This window comes from Lithobates pipiens, unplaced genomic scaffold (genome assembly GCF_037356315.1).
Source record: "Lithobates pipiens isolate NorthernLeopardFrog02 unplaced genomic scaffold, aLitPip1_a1.2 Scaffold_16, whole genome shotgun sequence".
NCBI lineage: Eukaryota > Metazoa > Chordata > Amphibia > Anura > Ranidae > Lithobates > Lithobates pipiens.
In genome coordinates, this window is record NW_027507748.1 from 112,919,621 (window position 1) to 112,943,430 (window position 23,810).

The window sequence follows — 23,810 nt, forward strand, 5'->3', positions numbered from 1 at the left end:
GAGAAGGCTGGAGAGCATGGCGACATCTAATGTATCATTTGTCTTCAGAATGTATGGCACCTCATGGCAAAGAACTTTCTGAGGATCTGAAAAAAAAAAATTGTTGCTCTACATAAAGATGACCTAGGCTATAAGAACATTGCCTAGACCCTGAAATTGAGCTGCAGCATGGTGGCCAAGACCATACAGTGGTTTAACAGGATAGGTTCTACTCAGAACAGGCCTCACCATGGTGGACCAAAGGAGTTGAGTGCACGTGCTCACCGTCATATCCAGAGGTTGTCTTTGGGAAATAGACGTATTAGGGCTGCCAGCATTGCTGCAAAGGTTGAAGGGGTGGGGTCAACCTGTCAGTGCTCAGACCATACGCCGCACACTGTATCAAATTGGTCTGCACGACTGTCATCCCAGAAGGAAACCTCTTCTGAAGATGATGCACAAGAAATACCAAAAACAGTTTACTAAAGACAAGCAGACTAAGGACATGGATTACTGGAAACATGTCCTGTGGTTTGATGAGACCAAGATGAATGTATTTGGTTCAGATAGTGTCAACCGTGTGTGGTGGCAACCAGGTGAGGAGAACAAAGGCAAGTTTGTCTTGCCTACAGCCAAGCATGGTGGTGGGCATGTCATGGCCTGGGGCTGCAAGAGTGCTGCTGGCAACTGGGGATCTACAGTTCATTGAGGGAACCATGAATGCCAACATGTACTGTGACATACTGAAGCAGAGCATGATGCCTACCCTTCGGAGACTGGGCTGCAGGGCAGACGACCGCTGCCTTGCTAAAGAAGCTGAGTGTAAAGGTGCTGGACTGGCCAAGCATGTCTCCAGACCTAAACCCTATTGAGCATCTGTGGGGCATCATCAAACGGAAAGTGATGTCATCATGGAAGTGTGGAAGAGGACTCCAGTGGGAACCTGTGAAGCTCTAGTAAACTCCAGGCCCAAGAGGGTTAAGGCAGTGCTGAAAAATAATCGTGGCCACACAAAATATTGACACTTTGGGCCCAATTTGGACATTTTCCCTTAGGGGGGTACTTACTTTTGTTGCCAGCGGTTTAGACATTAACCTCCCTGGCGGTACGATTATTTCGGATTTTAGGTGCTAAAAGCGGTACCATTATTTTGCATGAAAATTTGGCGTTTTATATTGTAGTCCTGCAATTCTTAGGAATAACTCTCTTAAATCTGTCCAAACCAGAGTCTAGCAGACATCCCGGGTATGATAAAGTTTGAAAAATTAAATCATAAATTATAATATAATAAATAATTATAAATAATTGTACCAAATAATAATATAACAATAATAAAAATTATTCAATAATGTAATCAAATCAAAAACACTGAAATTTGCTCAGTTGCAGAATTGTCACTGTCATTACTTTTCAGTATTTGATGACGGATCTCCCCACAAATCGCTATCGCTCAATTCTGCGAGTGATTCTAATTTATTATCGCTGTTTTCTAGCTGGTCTAAAATCATTTTTGATGTACAGTGACAGTTTTGGTTGCTATGGGCAATCTCCAGTTTCCAGGCATAAAGAACAGTTTTTATTATATAAAACTGCATGCAGAGCACTGGGCAGACCACTAGGGACAACGGGGATGTGAAATATTTACATACAGCAATGTAATCTGTAAGATTACATTATACTGTATGTATACTGTTTGTTTCACTTTTTGAATTTGGCGCCGATCTCCGTGCCCGTGCGTCGCAACGCTCGCAGGGCACGGAGATCGGCGGTGTGATGCATCGAGCGAGACACGGCTCGCTCGTACAGCGGGGAGACAACGCTGGATCCGAGGGAGAAGGTAAGTAAACCTCCTCCTGGATCCAGCGACGCTGTCCCGAGTCTGACTCGGGGATACCGCTCTTGGTATAAAAAATCCACCCCGAGTCAGACTCGGGAATACCGTCAGGGGGGTTAATGGCTGTGTATTGAATTATTTTGAGGGGACAGAACATTTACACTGTTATACAAGCTGTACACTCACTACTTTACATTGTAGCAAAGTGTCATTTCTTCAGTGCTGTCACATGAAAAGATATAATAAAATATTTACAAAAATGTGAGAGGTGTACTGACTTTTGTGAGATACTGTAAATCCATTTGAAAGTGGAACTACACACAAACCAAAAACACTATTTAAAGGATAAGTTCACCTTTTAGGAAGCTTTTAAACTGGAACATTTAACACGCTCCCACTGCTGCAGCCTCTGTCCAATCTGATACTTCTAGTGACAGTGAGATAGGGATGTTACCCCCCCAAACTTGCTGTCACTATTTTTTTTAAAGTGCTTCCATGTGGGGCTCATTTATTCATAGACGGGAAAACTACAAATAATGACAGCCATTTAGACTAACGACTTATAGTTCTCAATGAAATTCCAGGGCGCTCTGTGTAGTTTGTCACTTCCTGTCATTGTGTAACATACGAAGTACGAGCAGACAGCTTAAAGTGGTTGTAAACTCTCTAGAAAGAAAGAAAAAACCTACAAGACAAAGGCATAATGAGCTAGTATGGATCGCATACTAGCTGATTATGAAATACTTACCTTAGAACAAAGCTGTTGCAGCGCTCCCCCGTAAACCGATGTCTCTCTGAGTTATTTCCGGCATGCGCACAGGTGCCGCCAGTCACGGCACAGCTACTGAAGAAACGGCACGAGCGAGCCGTTTCTTCAGTGCACATGTGCCGATGAGGTTGGCACATGCGGATATAGTGAATATCTCCTAAACGGTGCAAGTTTAGGAGATATTCACGGTACCTACAGGTAAGCCTTATTATAGGCTTACCTGTAGGTAAAAGTAGTAGTAAAAGGTTTACAACCACTTTAAACTTACAGTCTGCAGGAGTACTACATTGCATCTGCAATCTACTGATTGTAGCTGCAATGCTTTGCAGGCAGGCTTCTAGTAAAAAAAAAAAAAGTTTTTTACCCGCAAAAATATGTGCATTTTTTTTGTACAGAGGTGAACTTATCCTTTAACCACTTCCTTCCCTGCCCATTGTCATATGAAGTCTGCAGATGGGATCTCCCATAGTGGGCGGGCGTTATATGATGCCCGGAAGTATAGAGGGCGCTCATGATCACTTGTTACAGAGCAGGTCCGTGGATCTGTGTGTGTAAACATGTCCTGTCAGGGAAGAGTAGACAGATCATGTGTTCATACGAAGTATGAACACCGATCAGTCTCCTACCCTAGTCAGTCTCCTCCCCCTACAGATAGAATAATTCCCTAGGTAACACATTTAACCCCTTGATCACCCCCTAGTTTTAACTCCTTTCCTGCCAGTGACATTTATACAGTAATCAGTGCAAAATAGTGTCAAAAGTGTCCGATATTTTCGCTGCAATGTCACAGTCACGATAAAAATTGCAGATCGCTGCCATTACTAGTAATAAAAAATAATAAAAATACCATAAGGCCGAGTTCACAATATAACCCACAGGGGATCACACAGTAGCACTGTGCGTCCCTGTTCCCCATTTCAGGGACAAATCAGGGCCGTTTCTATGCCTGAATTCGGCCCTGAAACTGAGCCAAAGACGCACAGCGTTTTTGTGAAGTGTGCTCCGCAGCCACAATGGAGATATGTGAACCGGCTCCATAGGGAGCCAGTCACATTCTCCTGCTATGCGAATTGGATACGGGGAAACCTGTATCTAATTCGCATAGGTGTGAACGGGGCCTAAATCTATTCAATATTTTTTTTACCCAAAATATGTAGAAGAATAAATATCGGCCTAAACTGAGGAAATTTTATTTTATTTTTTAATTTGGGATATTTGTTATAGAAAAAAGTAAAAAATCCTCAGGGCTGGGCTCAGCCCTTCCTTCTCTGAGATGGCCGCTCAGCTGTCAGCTAATTGCCTGGTGCACTGGAAAGGGCACGGTCCGGAGGAACACTCTTGGGTCTCATCCTTGGATGTTCATGCCCCTGTCTTCCACCGTGATTTCCATAGACGTTTTCCCCTCAAGCCTGAATGTCCTCCGAGGGGGAGGGGTCATTGAGGAAGGGGTACTGTCAGGGCTGGGCTCAGCCCTTCCTTCTTTGAGCTGGCCACTCAGCTGTTGGCTAATTGCCAGCTCCTATCTCTCCACAGTGACTCACCTGTTGATGATATCCTGCTCGTCAGTCCTGCTTACTTAAGCCGCGCAGCCCAGATGATCTCTGCCTTTGCCTTTGTCAACATCACAGAGACTTTCCCCTGCGCTCCTGTTAAAGACTAAGGATGAGCTCAGGCGTGTTCGCAACTAGCACGTGCAGAGCCCGCCAGGAAGTTGGCACCGCACTGTGCTAATCACAGGCAGTGAGACATTTTCCCGATGCGCTGCTGCAGAGATCGAGGAATGTCTCACTGCCTGTGATTAGCGATGTGCGGTGCCGACTTTCTGGCGGGCTCTGCACATGCTAGTTGCGAACATGTCTGAGCTCATCCTTATTAAAGACTTGCATGGCTGACATTCCTTCTGGCTCCAGATCCTGCTTGTTGTTCCACTACGCTGATTCCCAGCTTCCTGACTTTCTGGCTTGTCTGACTATCCGTTCCGGTTACCAAACTTTGGCTATGTTTTAACTACATTTGTTCTATTTACTTTTATTATTAAACAAGTGTAATTTAACTGTACTACTGTCTCGGTCTGATTCATGGTTTCTGACAGTAGGTGAAGTCCATGAATTCAGAATATGCAGTCAATCCACTTGTTGGTAATATTTTTTCCAAATTGGATGAGCAGGATCACCGCATGGATCAGTTTGCCAAGGCGTTACAAACGTTCCAGAGTAGCATGGCTCACCTAGAATCTCCCACTGTGGCTGCTCCGGTACAACCTGTGTTGCAGGCTGTCCCTGCTGCTGCTCCAGTCTCTGTGCAGGCACCCTCCTCGAGTATTACCGCTATAAGAGGTATGTCTGGTTCAGCTCTGCTTCCCCATCGATTTGGGGCGATCCAGTCCAATGCAGAGGGTTTCTCAACCAGGTTGAGATATACTTTGAGATACTGCCCCAGGCGTTTCCCCCGGACAGAAGCAAAGTAGGTTTTGTGATATCTTTACTTTCTGAGAGAGCTTTGGCCTGGACAAACCCTCTATGGGAGAGGCAAAAACCCATTGTCCTGAGTTACCCAGAGATTGTAGCTTCCTTTAAAAGGGTATTTGACATTCCTGCATGCTCTGCTTCTGCAGCCAAGTACCTCATGTCCATCAAACAGAGTACGAGAACTGTTGCCAATTACGCCATTGAATTCCATACTCTGGCAGCAGAGGTTGTTTGGAACAATGAGGCCCTTGTGGCTGCCTTTTCTCATGGTCTCTTGGATACTATTAAGGATGAGATAGCAGCCCGAGATATACCAACTTAGCTGGAGAAGTTGATCGCGTTTGCCATCCTCATTGACTCCAGACTCTGAGCAAGACTCTTAAGGAGCGCTTGCTGAAGCCTCCTGTACATGTCTCAGAGCTTTGCAGTCCCACCCTTGCCTCCCTCACTTCTCATGCCTCCTGGTACCAAGTCGGTCAGTGAAGGTGAACCCATGCACTTGGGCTTCACGCGTCTCTCTGCGGATGAGAGAGCCCTTTGGAGGAGGGAGAGATTTGCCTTTATTGTTGCCAGGCAGTTCACTTTTTGAAGTCTTGTCCTACCCGTCCAGGGAACGCCCGAACCTTGTGGTCCCGTCACGGACAGACCTAAGGTGGTATTGTTTCGTCCCCAGTTATCTAGAAGCATAAGCCCCTGGTTCCGGTTACCCTTTCTTGGTCTGAGTCATCCGACGTGATACAGCCTCAAATCAACTCTGGGGCTGCAGGTCCGTTCATTGATGCTGCCTTTGTATTGAAGCACTCGATTCTGCTGCAGTGGCGTGACACTCCACTTGCCATTGAAGTTCTTGATGGGAGATCTGTACAGCCTGCCCATGTGACTCGTGAGACGGTTCCACTGTCCATGGTCATAGGGGCTCTTCACCATGAGATAACCCAATTCCAAGTTATTTCTTCATCTAAGTTTCCGATGGTTATTGTTTATCCTTGGTTACAGAAGCACAACCCCACTTTTGATTGGCACCAAGCGGAGGTTCTCTCCTGGTCACCACAATGCAGTAAGACATGCTTCCAGAAGGTAGCCAAGGTCCTGTGCACCTCTTCACTCTCCTCCCTGCTGGAGGAGTACAGCGATTTTAGCGATGTCTTTGACAAAGTTCAAGCCAGTGGTTTGCCTCCACACTGGTTGTATGATTGTGCAATTAACCTTCAACCTGGTGCCATATCCCCTCGTGGCCGGGTTTACCTTCGGACTTGGAGGATAAGGCCATGGAGGAGTCCTCAAATCCTTGTCTCCTTCTTGTGGGGCATACAATCTCACGAGGATTAAGGAGGGTGACGAGTGGAAAACTGCACTTAATACCAGAACAGGCCATTATGAGTACCTCGTAATACCATTTGGCCTTTGTAACGCTCCGGCTGTTTTCCATGAATTTATTAACAATATCCTCTGAGATTTGTTGCAGTTATGTGTGGTCGTTTATCTCAACGATATTCTCATTTTCCAAGTCCCTGGAGAGCCACCACTTAGATGTCTGTCATGTGCTTCAGAAACTAAGAGAGAACAATCTCTTGTAAATTGGAAAAGTGTGAATTCCATCATGAATAGGTTAAATTCCTGGGTTATGTTATTTCCACTGCTGGTTTTTCGATGGACCCAGAGAAACTTTCAGCAGTCCTACAATTGCCCCGACCCATGGGTTTACTTCCTCTGTAGCGTTTTGTTATTATCGGTAGTTTATTTGTAACTTCTCGTCTCTGGTCAAGCCCCTGACTGATATGACCAGAAAGGACGGTAACCCACAGAGTTTGTCTCTGGAGTCCATTAAGGCCTTTGAGAGTCTCAAGGCTGCCTTTGTTTCTGCGTCTGTGTTGGCACATCCTTATCCTACATTACTTTTTATCCTTGAGGTTGATGCTTCGGAGACTGGAGTTGGCACTCTTCTGTCTCAACGTCCTACCTCTGAGAGCGCTTTATGCATCCTTGTGGCTACTTTTCCAAGAAATTGTCACCTGTGGAACTTCGAGATTGGGGACAGACAGCTGTTAGTGATCATTTTATCCCTGAAAGAATGGAGACATCTACTCAAAGTTACCACTGTCTGATTCTCATTCTTACTGACCATCAGAATCTCACATTCTTGTCTGGGCTAAACGCCTCTCTCACAGAAAGGCACAATGGGCTCTTCTCTTGTCAAGTTTCAATTACATTGTCTCATTCTTACCCAGTACAAAGAATGTAAGAGCTGACACTTTGTCGTGACAATTTTCCTCCACTTCCAAAATGGAGTCTGTTCCGGTTCCTATGATTCCTCCTGATCGTATTCTGGCTATGGTTTGCACCAGTCTCCCTTCTCCTTTGGGTGACAAAATTCTTGCCACTCAGGTCCATGCTCCTCCTGAGAAACCTTGTGACCGCTGCTTCATTCCAGAGAGTCTCCGTACTGCCGTGCTCCAGACTTACCATTCTCGCAAGGCTGCTGGCCATCCTGGGAAGAATAGACTCTTTTGGGACATTTCCCAACAATTCTGGTGGCCTAGTCTATGTGCTGATGTAACCTCCTTCCTAGCTTCCTGTTCTGTGTATGCTCAGAGTAAGACTCCACGACACCTTCCAGTGGGCCTCCTACAACACATACCTAATGGAGAGAGGCCCTGTACCCACCTGTCTATGGATTTTATTGTGGAGTTACCCAACACCCAGGGCAACACAGTTATCCATATGGCGGTTGACCGGTTCTCGACATTGTCTCATTATATTCCACTTAAGAAGTTGTCCACTTCTAAGGAACTGACTTCTATTTTTGCTTGGGAGATCTTTCGCTTACATGGGCTACCCAAGGTGATCATCTCAGATAGGGGCAGTCAGTTTGTGTCCTGGTTCTGGCAAGACTTTTGTGCACAGTTGGGAATTCAGCTTGCTTTCTCCTCTGTGTATCACCAACAGTCTATTGGGGCAGCATAACGAGCCAAACTTATTAACATATTTCTGACCATTATAACAACTGGTCAAACCTCTTACCGTAGGCGAAGTTTGCTCACAATAGTGCCTTGAATTCTACTTCCCGATTGTCCCCATCTATGGGGAACTATGGTTTCCAACCTTCCATGTTGCCTAACTCATTTGTTTCGCAGAGTATTCCTGCGTTAGAAGAGCATCTCTGCGGTCTTCGTTCCACCTGGCACAAGTCCAGGAGGCTTTGCAACATGCTAATGATAGGTACAGACTCCATGCTGACCGCAGACGCCTGCCTGGACCTTCCTACCAGGCTGGGGACAGGGTCTGGCTGTCATCTCGCAACCTCCGACTTTGTGTTCCCTCTCTGAGGTTTGTACGTCGGTTTATTGGGCCTTTCCGTATATAGGATTAACTCAGTGGCTTAAGCGTCTCCTTATTAAAACCTTCTGCAACCACTTTACAACCTCGGTGCCACGCCTCATCCTGTACTGGTTGAGAACCATAAGGAGTATGAAGTACAGTCCCTTGTTGACTTCCGTAGTTTCCGTGGGCGTCCTTGGACATGCATACCCCTGTCCTCCTCCGTGATTTCCATAGACCTTTTCCCCTCAAGCCCAGTGGTCCTCCGAGGGGGAGGGGTCATTGAGGAGGGGGTACTGTCAGGGCTGGGCTCAGCCCTTCCTACTCTGAGTTCTTTCTCCTGCGCTCCTGTTAAAGACTTGCTTGGCTGACATTCCTTCTGGCTCCAGATCTTGCTTGCTGTTCCACTACGTTGATTCCTGGCTTCCTGGCTTGTTTGACTATCAGTTCCAGTTACAAAACTTTGGCTATGTTTACTATATGTACTATGTATATGTATATGTATACTATACTATGTTTACTATATTTACTTTTATTATTAAACAAGTGCGATTTAACTGTACTTCTGTCTAGGTCTGATTCATGGTTTCTGACAAAGATAGTGTGTTTTTTTCAAACTTGTTGCTCTTCTTTTGTTAATAACGCAAAAAATAAAAAATGCAGAGGTGATCAAATACGACCAAAGGAAAGCTCTATTTGTGGAGAAAAAAATTATAAAAATGTCATTTGAGTACAGTGTTGCATGACTGCGCAATTGTCATTCAAAATGTTACAGCGCTCAAAACTGAATTGGCCTGGGCAGGAAGGGGGGCGAAAATGCCCTGTATTGAAGTGGTTAATTAATTTTTAATATTCAAAGCAAACCCACCCATCCATTTATATCCCCATGCTTTATTTTGGTGAGAAATCACTTTAAAAAACAACCCCCCCAGCATTTCTGGCCATGGTGATCGTGAGCAAGACAGATGACTCTTGTTGCATTATTTCCTGGAATCCATGTGCCCTTAGCTCAGGCGTGCAGGCAGGAGCATGTGCTTAGCTGAGAAAGCCCCCCTGAAGATTTCTGGAATGTATGAAATCATTTGTCTAGGCCTGGAAACCAGGAAGTAACTGAAGAATCGTACAAAAAAAAAGTTGCAAATATGATTTACTTTCCTATTTATTAACTACCACTAGCAGCATAAGGATTAAAAACAGTCAATGTTAATTTCGAGAGAGAAGTCCCACTTTAAAATCTCGACTCCTCATCTTCAGCCATGCATGTCAATTTAACAACTATGCATATTGCCTGACATCAAGGATGGGATTATGTAACTAGAACAGGGTGGTTACACAATATTTATGACACAACACGTCACAGACATTTGGGATGCTATGCCCTGTTTGGATGTGTGCTGAACCGATACACACAGGGAAATCCCCCACTCCTCACGGCGGACACTTCTTGACGTACGGCCTGTTACTCGTCTAGCAGCTGACCTTGAGCGATTGACGAGGAGGGAGTCCCTGACAACCTCAGTGCATACAGCACACTGGCTAAATCTTGTTTCACCCTACATGGAGACGGACATGGTGAATGTTACGGATTGTTTTGGCGGACCTGTCTTGGTCGGATAAGACTGCTCGCTCCCGAACTTTATACATCTATTGTATCCTCAGGAGACTACCACATTTTGAGGAATCTTGCTCCACTATCACTTCAAGGTGCGGACAGTTGCACTGGTTAGTGCCATTTCCCTGTTTTTTTACTTCTAGCTTGGAGAACTACTACACTGTGACTCAAGGATCCCTTACACATGTTTCTGTGAGCTTGTTTTTAGTGGTTATACTAGAGTGTTTTTCTCTCTTTGTATTACAATTATTCAATAAATACTAGCATTTTTTACCATCCAACAAGTCTTGTTTCTACCTATATAAACCGCTTTAGCTATCCGGTGGGGGATCTTTACCCCCCCTTAGAACAGGCTTTTTGCTTTTGTTTCTGGTTGCACAATATTTATACCTCCAATCCTGTTTGTGGACAACTGACATCTACCTTGACACATTTCATGGTGATTGAAATAAGGTGTTGGTGCTATCTGTGTGGATATAAATGCTGGGGTATATTTGCTGACACTCATTAGAATTGATCAAGTGGCTTGGATAAGCTAAGAAACCTCTTCAACACACAACAAGTCCAGTTGAATGTGATTCATGTGACTAGCTAGCTAGGAGCTGTAGCTGGAAAAACATAAAATACCTTACCTTATGGCGTGGTACAAGGAAATATGGTTGGAATGCCCACTAATGCCTTTTTCATCAAATGTAATTACCTGAAATAGAGATTGCATAGGTCAAGTTTCCTGAAACAATGAGGAAAATTTGTAGTCCTGAATGTGGATTATGAGTACAATATGACCACATTTGCACAGACAAATCATCATTCCAGTGTTATTCCTTCAATTATTTTATAAGCCGCGTTGTCATTTATATAGCAGGGGCTGCTATGATCTGTGTTCTTGAACTTATAACATAGACAAAAGCAGAAATTAGGAACTCTATTTAGTAAACTACTAAATTTTGTTTATTCAAAACTGTAAATAGTTTAGTTGTCTCCAAACTGCAGCCCGGAGCCAGATGTGGCCCTCTGCTTTCTTTTATCTGGCCCTTGGGCCACTATTTCATTCACTGATACCAACAATGGGGCATAATTCCGCTGACACCAATAAATTCCTCTCAATGACACCAACAGTGGGGCACAATTCATTCCAGTGACAACAACAATGGGGCACAATTCCTTCCAGTGACACCAACAATGGGGCACAGTTCCTTCCAGTGACACCAACAATGGGGCACAGTTCCTTCCAGTGACACCAACAACGGAGCACAATTCCTCCCAATGATACTAACAATTGGGCCAAATTACATCAACGATGGGGTACAAAGATGGGGTGTCATTTCACATTCGGCTACCCATCACATTTTGCTACAGAAGTGAGGTTCCACAGAGAAATTACGCACTGCAGATGCGTAACTTACCCATATGCATTACAATACAAAGCAGTGAAACAGATAATGTCATGGAAGTGACGTTACAGACAAGCTCTTCTTCTGTATAATTATTGATTGTAAGACACCACTTTGCCACAGGGCCCCCCACGGGCTCGCCACACTTCGGGCACGGCCTTGCTTCACTCAGCATAATTATATTCTAACTCTATGTCCACTTGGATGGTGGGGCTTGAACCTGGACTTAGGGGTGGAGCCACATAATAACCGCGCAAGTGCAGTTCAACGTCAGTTCCTTCACACTATCTGATGGTTTTAGTGTGCTGTTTTGTCGTAAAAGTGTTGTAACGCATATGGCAGCATTGCACATGCGCACTCCAGCGGGTAGCCAAATGTGACGGGTCGCCATATGTGACGATGCACCGGAATTGTACCCCCATAGGCACAATGCCATAGGCACAGTAAGCCACAACCCCACTCCCTCCTCACAGGCTTTGGTATGGCAAACTTGCCTATGACTCCCACTGCCCTCAGTGTCTCCTGTGAGACCAAGAAGAAAGGAGAGCACTGCAGCTAAGACAGTAGGCAGTTTTTTTTTATCTTAATGGAGAGAATGCATTAAAGAGAAGCTCCAGGCCCCTTCAAGAAAAAAATAAAAGTCAGCAGCTACAAAAACTGTAGCTGCTGACTTTTAAGATTCAGACACTTGCCTGTCCAGAGATCCCGTGATGTCCTACTGTGCATGCGCGAGTCGTGCTGCACCTAGGGAATGGTCCCGTAGTCTTCTGGGACATGTGATGTTTCTCAGAAGACTGCAGGGAAGAGAGGGGGGGCTGAATTCCGGGTTTGTTCGCCGGGAGTGGGAGTGGGTACCTGTCAAAATCAGGTACCCACTCCCACTCCCACCCAAAAAGTGCCAAATATGGCAGTGGAGGGTGTAAACAAGTGGAGCTTCCCCTTTTGGGTAGAGCTCTGCTTTAAGGTAAAAAAACTATTAAGAACCACTTTAATGCTTGTTTTGAAAACATTTACCTGTAATACAAGAAATTGTTTCTTTCTAAGCAGGGCACTATGTATTTGCAGGTAAACATCATAGGAGCCCTGTGCGGATTACCTTGTGGTTCTCCTTGGATGACCTGCACTGGATAAGTGTAGCCCTCTTCTTTCTCTTTTTATGGCTCCTAAAGTCAGACTGGGTCTATTGATAGATTGCTTTATTTACTGTATATTGATTTATGTGACTCAGTGGCTTATTGCTGTTGAAGTGTGTATGCACCATATTGACAACATACAATTGCCAGCATCCATTATATTACTGACTGCAGACGAAGCCAAGTGCGTTTCCATATCATGACCCTTTTTTCATTTCTTTCACATATGTTTCTGTATTTTTTTTCTGTGTTCCTATTTTTTGGGGTGGCGGAAGGTGGGTGAATGGGGGAAAATGTTGGTTTTGACTTTAATCAATGTAAAATACTGAATAAAAATTGTCCTATTTTAAAAAAAAACAATCACAGGAGTTTTGTTAACTTAAATTTTTTTTTTTTTTTTTTAAATAAACGTGTTATACTTACCTGCTCTGTGCAATGGTTTTGCACAGAGCAGCCCTGATCCTCCTCTTCTCAAGTCCCCTCGCCAGAACTTCTGGCCCCTCCCATGCCACTGAGCGCCCACATAGCAATTTGCTTGCTATAGGGGCACTCATTTGTGCTTGCCCCCAAGCCACCTCTGTGTGTCCATAAGACAGCGTGAGCCTCTGGCTGTGAAGCTCCCGCTGCTGTAGCAAAGCCAATGAGGAGGGAGAAAGCCAAGGGAGCCTCGGCTCTCATGTGCATCGCTGGATCAAAATCAGGCTCAGGTGAGTATGGGGGGGGGGGGGGCAAGCTGCATTCAGAAGGTAAAAAAAACCTTTTGCCTTTACAACTACTTTAATTACAAGTGTATCTGCACTTACGGTTTTCTATTAGTCCCCTAAAAAGCCCCACTGTTAGCTGTAGTGTCTGTGGTTGAAGTGTGTGAGACACAAATGAAGTAAGATTTGGCTCAGTCAGGGAAGGTAAAGAAGGTTTCTTTGATTATTTAATGAGGCTTTTTGAATAACATAGTAAATTGATATAGTACTTGTTAGACTAATACAGGAACATTCTTGAATTCTTGGTAAGTACTTTAACCTTCTAAAGCTGATCAAATCCACTTCTCTAAATATGACACTTATGATTAAAAAAAAAAAAAAAACTGGTTTATAATTTAATTAAGGTCTATTTAAAGCCAAACATTTTTTTCATAAAGTAAAAATTTAAGTGGTCACTGAAACAGTAAAAGAGAGGAAATCTTCCAATAAAGATACTTGTTAGTATTACAATTGTCTAAAAAGAGATTTCCCTTTTTTTTTTTTTTTGGAGGAATCATTACTTTTTTCCAGCTGTAAATCTTCCCAGTCAGACAGAGATGTCAAAATACCTAACAGTAGTTATAGGCTCGGTTCACACTTTGTGATGCCAGACATTGCATGTGATGCGCAACGCATTGCTGTGCAGATCACATGTGATGTCTGTGCGATGCGTTTTCAGCCATACAGTTTGTATGCCTGAATTTGCACTGCGTTCGGACCAAAATTGTACAGGACCTTTTTTTTGGTCCGCACTGGAATCGAATCGCATGGGTGTTCACACTTATGTGATCCAACTCCTGCACCATTTCACAGTTTACACTGCGATCTGCGAACCGATCTGGGGGCCCCATTAAATTTGTTTTGACACCTGCAGAGAGTTCGCAGAGGGTAGTGCAAATTGCCAGTGATTCAGGTGCGATGCAGGAACCTGCTTTTGAATCGCGCTAATTCCCGCATCGCACCAGTGTGAACCAAGCCTTAATCATTTTCCACTCTATTTTTGACCCACCATTAGATACTGGTAACCGATGGGGCTCAACAGAGGCCTAATGTTGAAACACTAACTGATCTAGTGGACTGCACCTTGATGGAGTAAGTTGAAATTTAACTCTACAGACTTGAATGATATGGTGCCAAATACACCTGAAAAGCAGGCTATGGAGCTTCGGGATTGACATAGAGCTAGACTGTCTAAGCCCTTGTACACGCGGTCGGAGATTCCGACAACCAAATTCCAACGGATTAATTCCGGAAGAGGTCCGGAAGTGATGTTGCATACACACAGTCGGACTAAGCTGTCGGAAAATCCGATTGTACATAACGTGATGACGTTATTTAGTTACGACAGGACTACGTTCAGGCTAGCAGCCAATAGCTTTGGTCTAGGAATTTGATCTGAGCATGCGTGGCACTTTGTCCGTCGGAGTAGGCTACACATGATCGGAGTATGTCGATAGGAGCATTTTGTTGGAAAATTTTACCGGCAAGTTGGAAAACTTGGTCCGTCGGATATTCCGACGGAAACAGTCCGATGCAGACCACACACAGTCGGAATATCCGACAAAACGGTCCGATAGGAAACATTCCGTTGGAATCTCCAACCATGTGTACAAGGGCTAAAAGGTGCTGTAGCTGAAAGATAGACTTGAACAGTGGGTACCACATTCGGACAATGAAAGGAAAGCTCATTTGGATGTTATTAAGCAGGAAAGAGAGGGAAGAACAATGTCCTGGTTAAAATGGAGCTCCAGACCCCCCCCCCCCCCAAATAAATACTGTAGCTTCTGACTTTTAGTATAAGGACACTTACCGGTCCCAGGATACAGCGATGTCCTCATCCGAGACGCTTTGTAAATCAGCTTTGAGTGCAGGCGCCGGCATCTGAAGAAAGGGAAACAGGAAGTAAAGCCTTGTGGCTTTACAGCCGGTTTCCTATTGTGAATGCGTGAGTCGCGCTGCGCCTTGTGAATGGTCCCGAAGTCCACTTTAAGGTGAAAAGTCTAAACTTCCATGGGTAGAAAAGAGATCTAGGGTATCAAGACAACCTTGTCTCTGTGTAGCAAAAGCAAGGGTTCCATACAGGTTAAGGCCTCCAGCCAAGAAACCCACTTCGCAGATGTGATAGCAATGATGAAAAATTTACCTTGTGAGTAAGAGTAGACATAGAAACATCCCTGATAGGTTCAAAGAGCAGTTTCTAAAAAAAACAACAGAACCAGGTTAAAATGGTGTCAAAGGGGGATGTACAGGGGGAATAATGTGAGATATCCTGTACAAAGGCCAGGTCTTCTGATCCATCAGAATAAAGTTATCTAGATATGTCCAGAAATGAAGTAGAACAAGAGCAGGGGCTGGCACCTTGGTAAAGACTTAATGAGCAGAGAACAGCCAAAGTAAGGGCAATAAACTGCAAAATGCAGGTAGCGATGATGCACTTAAAAGATAGGAACATGCCTGTAGGCATTCTTGATGTCCACAAAGGCCAGGTCTCCTGGATGGGGACAGGCAATGTCTGACCTGGCAGATTTTATGCCGAATGTTTGTAGCTGGAGAAAGAGAAAGGTGTTGAGAACCTTTAGATCTGATTGCGGAGGCCAACATCCCCCCCCCCCCCACTTTTTCAAACAAGTTTTGTGAGGAGGACTTGTGGATTTGGAGGAGTCAGGGGTATAGAAATTGGGAAGCCGAATTCCAGTCTGTGCTTTCGACTTAGATGCTTGGTAGAGACTCAAGGAACTTTTCCTAGCCTCCGATATAGCAGGTTTTCTAGATTGAGGTTCTGCCGTCTTTTGCTGGAGCAAAAGAATATTCTTCTCTCAGGTGACATCCTTGATAAAGTTGTCCAGGAATTCAGTAAAGTAGCATGAGATGTTTCTTGTAGTAATGTCTCCACAGACTAGCATATGAGCCAAAGGGTACTCCACTTGTATATCAAATGAAAGCCCATTCTGAAAATGTGGTGTATATCAGCTAGTCTAAGATCTGGCAGAGGGACATGACCGCAATAGCAGATTGCAGGTTAGGATGTGCAAGGGAGAATAGGGCCCTGGAAAATGTTTTATCCACAGGGTGTTTGCAGAAGTGAATATGCTGAAAAATTCTTACCAGGCTCAGGGTTGTTAAGAGAACACAGACTGGTAACTTTAAGTATAGTTGAAAATGATAGCTCCATATTTGCATATCTAAAAATATTTTTAAAAATATTTCTTACCTTTTGGATGTTTGTTTCGAGTAGGTCTTTAGGCAAACTACAAGGTACTCTGAATAATTTCATAGTAAATCTGTCTCTACACAGACTGAGGGCAAACTGAGTTTCCCCTGATTAACATACAATGTAGATGACAAGCTTCTAGATCTCTAACCCTTTGTTAGGACAGACAGTGTTTAATTCTAGCTCACAACTGAAAATGAGAACTGCCAGCACAATACAGACAGGGTTAACTATGGTAAAATTAACTCCCCAGTCCCCTCAAAAACATTGCAGACAAAAGTTCCTCAATCACAACCTCAGTAAAAGTATATAAAGACTTACCTGCAGCAAACAGACAATAAAAAATAAGTTCCCTTCCACAATGTAAAAATAAGAGACTGGATAACATAATGATCAGTGGAAAACTCAACATCACCCTTTGGGACACCCATGAAAACAACCACCTCAAATTGTATACTCCAACCCACAATTGGTTACAAAATTATTGACCAACCTATAGATAGGAGCTCGGGGGCTGCCCCTGGGGAGATCCAAAGGGAACTAATTCACCCCTAACTCCCCTACCTTTACCCTTCACTTTTTTCTCTTCATTTTTCCACGTTCTTACTTTTTTGTGCTGTCCCCTCTTGTCTTCCCCAGTAATTCACAATATGAGCAATTCACAATATGATATCCTAGTTCTGAACCTTTCTGCCCTCAATACCCACCAATAAATGCACCTTCAATATCCACTTGACCTCCAGAAGAATTTCCCCCCTTTGTGACCAGGCCACTGCGTTACTTTAACTGACAATTGCGAGGTCAAATAAAAATGTAATTTTTTTCCCCACAAATAGAGTTTTCTTTTGGTGGTATTTCATTACCACTGCATTTCAAGAAAGGCCAACAATATTTTTTACTTTCTGCTATAAAACATATCCAATATCCCCTCAAAATAACTCAACAGCCATTAAAGTGGTTGTGTGCCCTGAGAAAAAAAACAAAAAAAAACCTGTAAAGGCATAATATAATACTAGCTCGTTAAAAAATACTTACCTTAGAACGAAGCCTCCGCACCACCTCCCGGTCACCACTGAAGGAGCTGACATGTTCCCTCAGCGTTTCTTCTGGGTTCGTGGCTCCGGCGATGTGAGTGGCCAGAGCCACGATGACGTCACTCTCACGCATGCACAGGAGTCCTCTGTTCTGGCAAGGAGCTCTGAATTTCCGGCACGATCCGCCAGACCTTAAGACCGCATGTGCTGGTGACATCACCGGCTGCATGCAGGACAAATATCTCCTAAACTGTGCAGGTTTAGGAGATATTCATTTTACCTACAGGTAAGTCTTATTATAAGTTTACCTGTAGGTAAAAATACACCAAGCGGAGGATACAACTGCTTTAATGTCTAAACTTCTGGCAACAAAATTAAGTAAAAATGTCCAAATTGGGTCCAATTAGCCATTTTCCCTCCCCCGTCCCATGTGTTACATGGTTTCAGGTGTAATTGGGGATCAGGAGTGTTAAGTTTGGTGTTATCACTCTCACTCTCTCATACGGGTCATGGGAAGTTATAAGAAGATTGCCAAGACCCTGAAAATGAGCTGCAGCATGGTGGCCAAGACCATACAGCGCTTTAACAGGACAGGTTCCACTCAGAACAGGCCTCCCCAAGGTCAACCAAAGAAGTTGAGTGCACGTGCTCAGGGTCATATCCAGAGGTTGTCTTTGGGAAATAGACATATGAGTGCTGCCAGCATTGCTGAGGAGGTTGAAGGGGTGAGGGATCAGCCTGTCAGTGCTCAGACCACACGCTGCACACTGCATCAAATTGGTCTATTGACTGTCCTCCCAGAAGGAAGCCTCTTCTAAAGATGATGCACAAGAAAGCCCGCAACAGTTTGCTGAAGACAAGCACACTAAGGGCATATTCAGTAAATAGACACTAAGTATGTCAGGCTTCATATTACATGTGTCCATGCAATGGAAGGAAAAAACGACAGTAACTAAAATTATCAATTGTTGAGGTTTTAAATGCCCTGAGAAGTAAACAGTTAAGATTTACCCATAAATGAGGGACCGATAATTAATTCTCTCCTTACAATGTGTCTGTCGACACCCAGTATGTATTGTGCAATTGTCATTTACATACACGTGCGCGTCCTCTGTGCCTGTGTGCATGTGTAAACACGGCATCGTGGGTGCTTTTACATTTTTTATTTACATTTATTACAATTAAGCAGCAGGTGATGTATTCTTTAAAAGACATCGGGGGTCTATTAGCTACTGTTTCCCTGGCTTTGCAGCCCACATTTTGATATCTCTGAATCTGGAAATGCTCCTCAATGTCCTATTGCTCGCCCTCCTCACAATGTTTATTGTAGTTCAAGGCTTCATAGAGGTGAGGGCCTTTGCGAAAGAGGGCAGAACACTGTGAGTTCTGTAAAAGAGCTCAGTCAGCTCTAAAGACACCCAGATCACTTGTTCTGCATAGCTGAAAGTCTGCTGAAAAATAAAGAAACAAGCTCACGGCTGCTGATCAACTGTGAGCATGTTTTAACCCTTGCAAAGATATGATGTGTGGGACTGGTCATTGGAAGAGCAAGGGTTAAAGAGAAACTGGTAGGCAGAGGTCAAAAGACTACTCACTCTTCTTGCCTGTGGTCTCCATGTTGATCTTTATTCAATACTGAATTACCATGCCTTGATCTGCACTGTGTCCCTGTGTGAAGGTGGCCATCTTGTTAGAGGAGGATCTTTGTTTCCACATATCAGCTTATCCCTGGTTACTAGTGATCTGATTACATGTCAGAGCCTCCAAAAAAGAGAACAGTGGGCAGTACAGTAGTGCAATCACAAAATCTCACTCCAAATATAGCGATAAAAGCAGTCAAAAAAGCAGCTGTAGACACAGGAGTGCCTAGGCACATTCACATACTCGGAAGTGCACTTTTTTTCAGCAGGAATTGTAGATACCTGGTCATTTTTTTAGGATATTGCATATCGCTCCCAAAACAAATCAAGTTGCTTGTGTTTACAGTCTGAGTTACTGTCAGTAGCGCTATGTGCATACTCCAAGTGGATCAGATGGTAAGCACAAGCAGTCTTGAGATCTGCCAGTATACAAAGGTAAAAATATCAGCAACAGCTAACTAGTCATTTGGGTGAACTTATTGCATGGTCCATAAAAAATAAAGGTAAATAACAAAGGTACTTTTAACCATAATTTATTTTTTTTGCTTAGCCTTGAGTAGCAAAAGTTTAAAACCCCTTGTCATATTATTTTTTTTACTGTCTGTGTCCTGTTGGGGAGATCTCCTTTTACTTTCTATCCCAGAGATGTAACAAGAATTGAATAAAAAATCTCTACAACGAGAGGGCAATTCCCTTCTAAGCCCTTGTACACACGGTCGGAGTATCCGACGGAATGTGTCCTATCAGACCGTTTTGTCAGATAATCCGACTGTGTGTGGTCTCCATCGGACTGTTTCCGTCGGAGTATCCGACGGACCAAGTTTTCCAACTTGTCCGTAAAATTTTCTGACAAAATGCTCCGATTGGACATACTCCGATCATGTGTAGCTTACTCCGACGGACAAAGTGCCACACATGCTCAGATCAAATTCCTAGACCAAAGCTATTGGCTACTAGCCTGAACGTAGTCCCGTCGTAACGAAATAACGCCATCACGTTATGTACAATCAGATTTTCCGACAACTTTTGTCCGACCGTGTGTATGCAACAGTTTCGGACAAAATCCGTCGGACAAAATCCAACGGATTTGGTTGTCAGAATGTCCGACCGTGTGTACAAGGGCTTAGACAATTATCACTAGACCAGATGTTCTGGTGAGAACTATAAAATCTTGACTGTCCCATCACTTTCTGCCACAATCACCAGGACAAATAGTGATTCTGCCTACTGGGAACATAGACAGCAACTGAATTTTGACAGGTGTTTTAATCCTTCCCTACTCTATCCAAAGCTAAATTATTCATTTTAAATATGCACAGGAGTTGAGATACAAATCTGAGAACAAAGTATTTTTCATATACAACTTGTGAGCTACCCAACTTCTGCCACTAGGGGGCACACATATTGCATAAACAGCTATTTGGATGTGTTCTGTGTTCCTTACATTATACTAAACAGTACAGTACATAATAACTGCATTCATTTTGCATTTATTTTTGAATTTGCCTACAAAGGTGTACATAAAAACTATGACCTGTGATTATATCAGCAATTAAAAATTTTTTTTATCAGTTAGGTGTCAGCAAAAAAATACATACATTTTTCAACTAAATCTTAACAAAAGCCCACACAAATTCTGATCATAATGCTCTTTAGATATCGGTCAATATAACATACAATGTTGTTTCTGTTCTGAAACTGGAGGGAGCTACCGTAACTGGCAAATTAACTGATCTCATCAACCAGAACAATTTGGTGTCTGTGCCTAAAATGAATAAAGCTTCCCAGGAGCCACAATCGGTGTGCTGAGCCTAAAGAAGAGATTCTAGTGATTGGGTTTTCAACTACTCTGTAGCCCAACTCCTTATTGGTGGCATTTTAATTTTAATTTTAGGTCTTTTGTACACAATACTCCTTTTTGGGCATCTACTTTTTCAGACTTTTTTTGCGCGTATTTTCGTGCATATGTGTTTGTGCAATTGCAGTTGAGTTTAGAAGCATTTTTTGGAAAGCAAAAAAAATGTGCTCAGGACAAATGTTCATAGGTATTTGAAATGACAAATGCCTGTAACAGCTTGGAAACGCAGTTACTCGCGTTCAACCGCGCTTCGTTTACAGGCGTTTTTCATTTTTGACTATTTGGAAAAAATATATATATCTAATTTTTTTTTTTAACGTTTCTAAAACACAAACGCGACATGTAAACATGGCAAAACTGACATTTTTAAACGTCGGTTACTATCTGTCAAGTCAAATCATTCAGGAGAGGTTTTAAACCGTGCCGTGTACATTAAGCCTAAGGACAGGCAAATGTACACGGATGTGCTTCTGTTTACATCTGCTTACCCTTGCATCCATCCAGGTCCAAAAAAACAAACCCAAAAAACAATGCGACAAAGCTAAAAAAGGGTCTGGAGGATATTAGTTATGAAGAAAGGTTGCGAGCACTGAACTTATTCTCTCTGGAGAAGAGACGCTTGAGAGGGGATATGATTTCAAGGATGCTCTATTACCGCACGGAGGTCCTGTATACTTCACTGAGTGGGTCTGCTGATAGCAATGTATGCTTGTTGTGCCGTTCCAGGCACACCGTCCTGATACCTCAACCAAAGATGGCTCCCACTGGCTTCAAGATGTGAATTGCGCTTGCATCTTGTATCAGGACGGTGTGCCTGGACGGCAGGGTTACATTGCTATCAGCAGACCTACTCAGTGAAGTATACAGGACCTCCGTGCGGTAATAGAGCATCCTGGATGTTAAGACTACTGCAGTATGAAGATCCCATTCAAGCATATGGAACTTTGTGGACACACTTAGGACACCTGTCAGAGACCGGAATGCGCCTGCCTATTGCGGCTGGGTGAGCGGACCTTTGGTCCCTAGACTACCTATATTTCTGCATTAATATGCCTGTGTTTACCTGCAGATAACCTCTACCCACTGTTCAACATTAAAAACCCCATACCGGATTTGCTTTGTTAAAGGGCTTGAGATCAAATACCTGAATCACTAACGGTCAGTGGCTACATACCGCTCTTTATACAGAGTATATTATCAGCTAAACAACAGCAATTCAGCTAAACCAGTGTTATGTTCATTATGGGGCTCACTCTTCAAGTGTGTGGACTTTAGAATCAATACCCTGGTATCCTCTAGACGGGGGCCTGTTTATATACAGTGAAGGAACATGCACATTGATTTATGGTAAAGTATACTAGGATCTATGTCCCGACTTAACCACCACTTCTAGCACTTAATATTGCTATTTATTTGGGTATATGAGGCGTGCTTGTTATATATGTGATGCAGCTGCTTTTATACAGACAACATTGTCTTATTTTAATGTAGTTTAGGTGTTGGTTATGTGTTTTTGTGTACCTTTGTATTTTTTAATTGTGCAATAAATAGTTTCCCTATAAGCAGCTTGGCCGGCCCGTGACTTCTTTTTTCACGTGTCCTCCTTCCCCCTGTATTATCATATTTAAATGTGACGGATCAGAGGTAGCCTGACATAAACTGACAACGTCTGTTTTTGTTTTTTTTCCCCCCATCAACTGGACATAAACTTCCACTGTCAAAAAGCAGAAAAAAACAAAATGCACATGGATGTCACAAAAGTGACATCTATCCCATTGTGCTCTGATTCTGTGAACAGATCCCAAGCTGAACAAACCAATCACAGGGCATGTCATAGGACCCCATACAAAGAATAAATAATACTTACCAAATCAATATTCTTCTGTTTTATATGGGTGAGAATTAGATCTGAGAGAAGATGCGTATCCCATTGTACATTGGGACTGTCAGGAAGGTTTCTAGAAAGACAAAATGCTTACATTGAGAACACAGAAATATAGCAACACTTCAAAAAAATGGTCTTACACATACAGAATATTGCAGTTTTTTTTTTAAAAGAGAAGTATGGCCAGATATTTTTTGGTCATACATGACTTCTGGGTCATAGGAGTACATTTACTTGTGCACTTCTGTGACCCAGAATCAGCTGACAGCAGGCTAAAGCCGCTGCAGGCTCTGGAAGTATCCCAATACCATATTGTCGGGATCCACCCAGAAACTTGATCAACAGCTGGCTCGGCTTTTCAGTGCACCGCTGAGAGCCTGAGTCAGCCACTCTCGCACGATCCCCAGTCTGGCACTCCAGTGAACGCAGGAGCAGCAGAGCACAGAGCGATGACCAACTGCCCCCGCTCTCTGCTCAGAGCTGACTGTTCCCATACTTCTTCTTTAACCACTTCAGCCCCGGAAGAATTTACCCCTTCCCGACCAGAGCACTTTTTGCGACTCGGCACTGCGTCGCTTTAACTGACAATTGCAGGGTCGTGTGGCGTGGCTCCCAAACAAAATTGACGTCCTTTTATTCCCTTTTTTTCTTTTGGTGGTATTTTATCACCTCTGCAGTTTTAATTTTTTGCGCTATAAACAAAAAAATAGCGACAATTTAAAAAGAAACGCATTATTTTTTACTTTTTGCTATAATAAATATCCCCAAAAAACATTTAAAAAACATTTTTTGTTCCTCAGTTTAGGCCGAAAAAATCGCAATAAGCGTGTATTGATTGATTTACACAAAAGTTATAGTGTCTACAAAATAGGGGATAGTTTTATGGCATTTTTATTGATAATTGTTTTGTTTTTTTACTAGTAATGGCGATGATC

The 23,810-nt window shown here is 43.3% G+C and overlaps 1 protein-coding gene across 1 annotated transcript in view; it reads right to left on the reverse strand.

Annotated features, from left to right (window-relative positions):
• Nucleotides 1–23,810, reverse strand: part of PIGL (phosphatidylinositol glycan anchor biosynthesis class L) — a 257,687-nt gene that overhangs the window by 45,296 nt on the left and 188,581 nt on the right. The window contains exons 3-4 of the mRNA XM_077480284.1: nt 22,858–22,948; nt 10,613–10,680 (exon numbers count right to left, since the gene is read on the reverse strand). Coding sequence (XP_077336410.1) covers nt 10,613–10,680; nt 22,858–22,948 — 159 coding nt within the window. The remainder of the gene's footprint in view (nt 1–10,612; nt 10,681–22,857; nt 22,949–23,810) is intronic.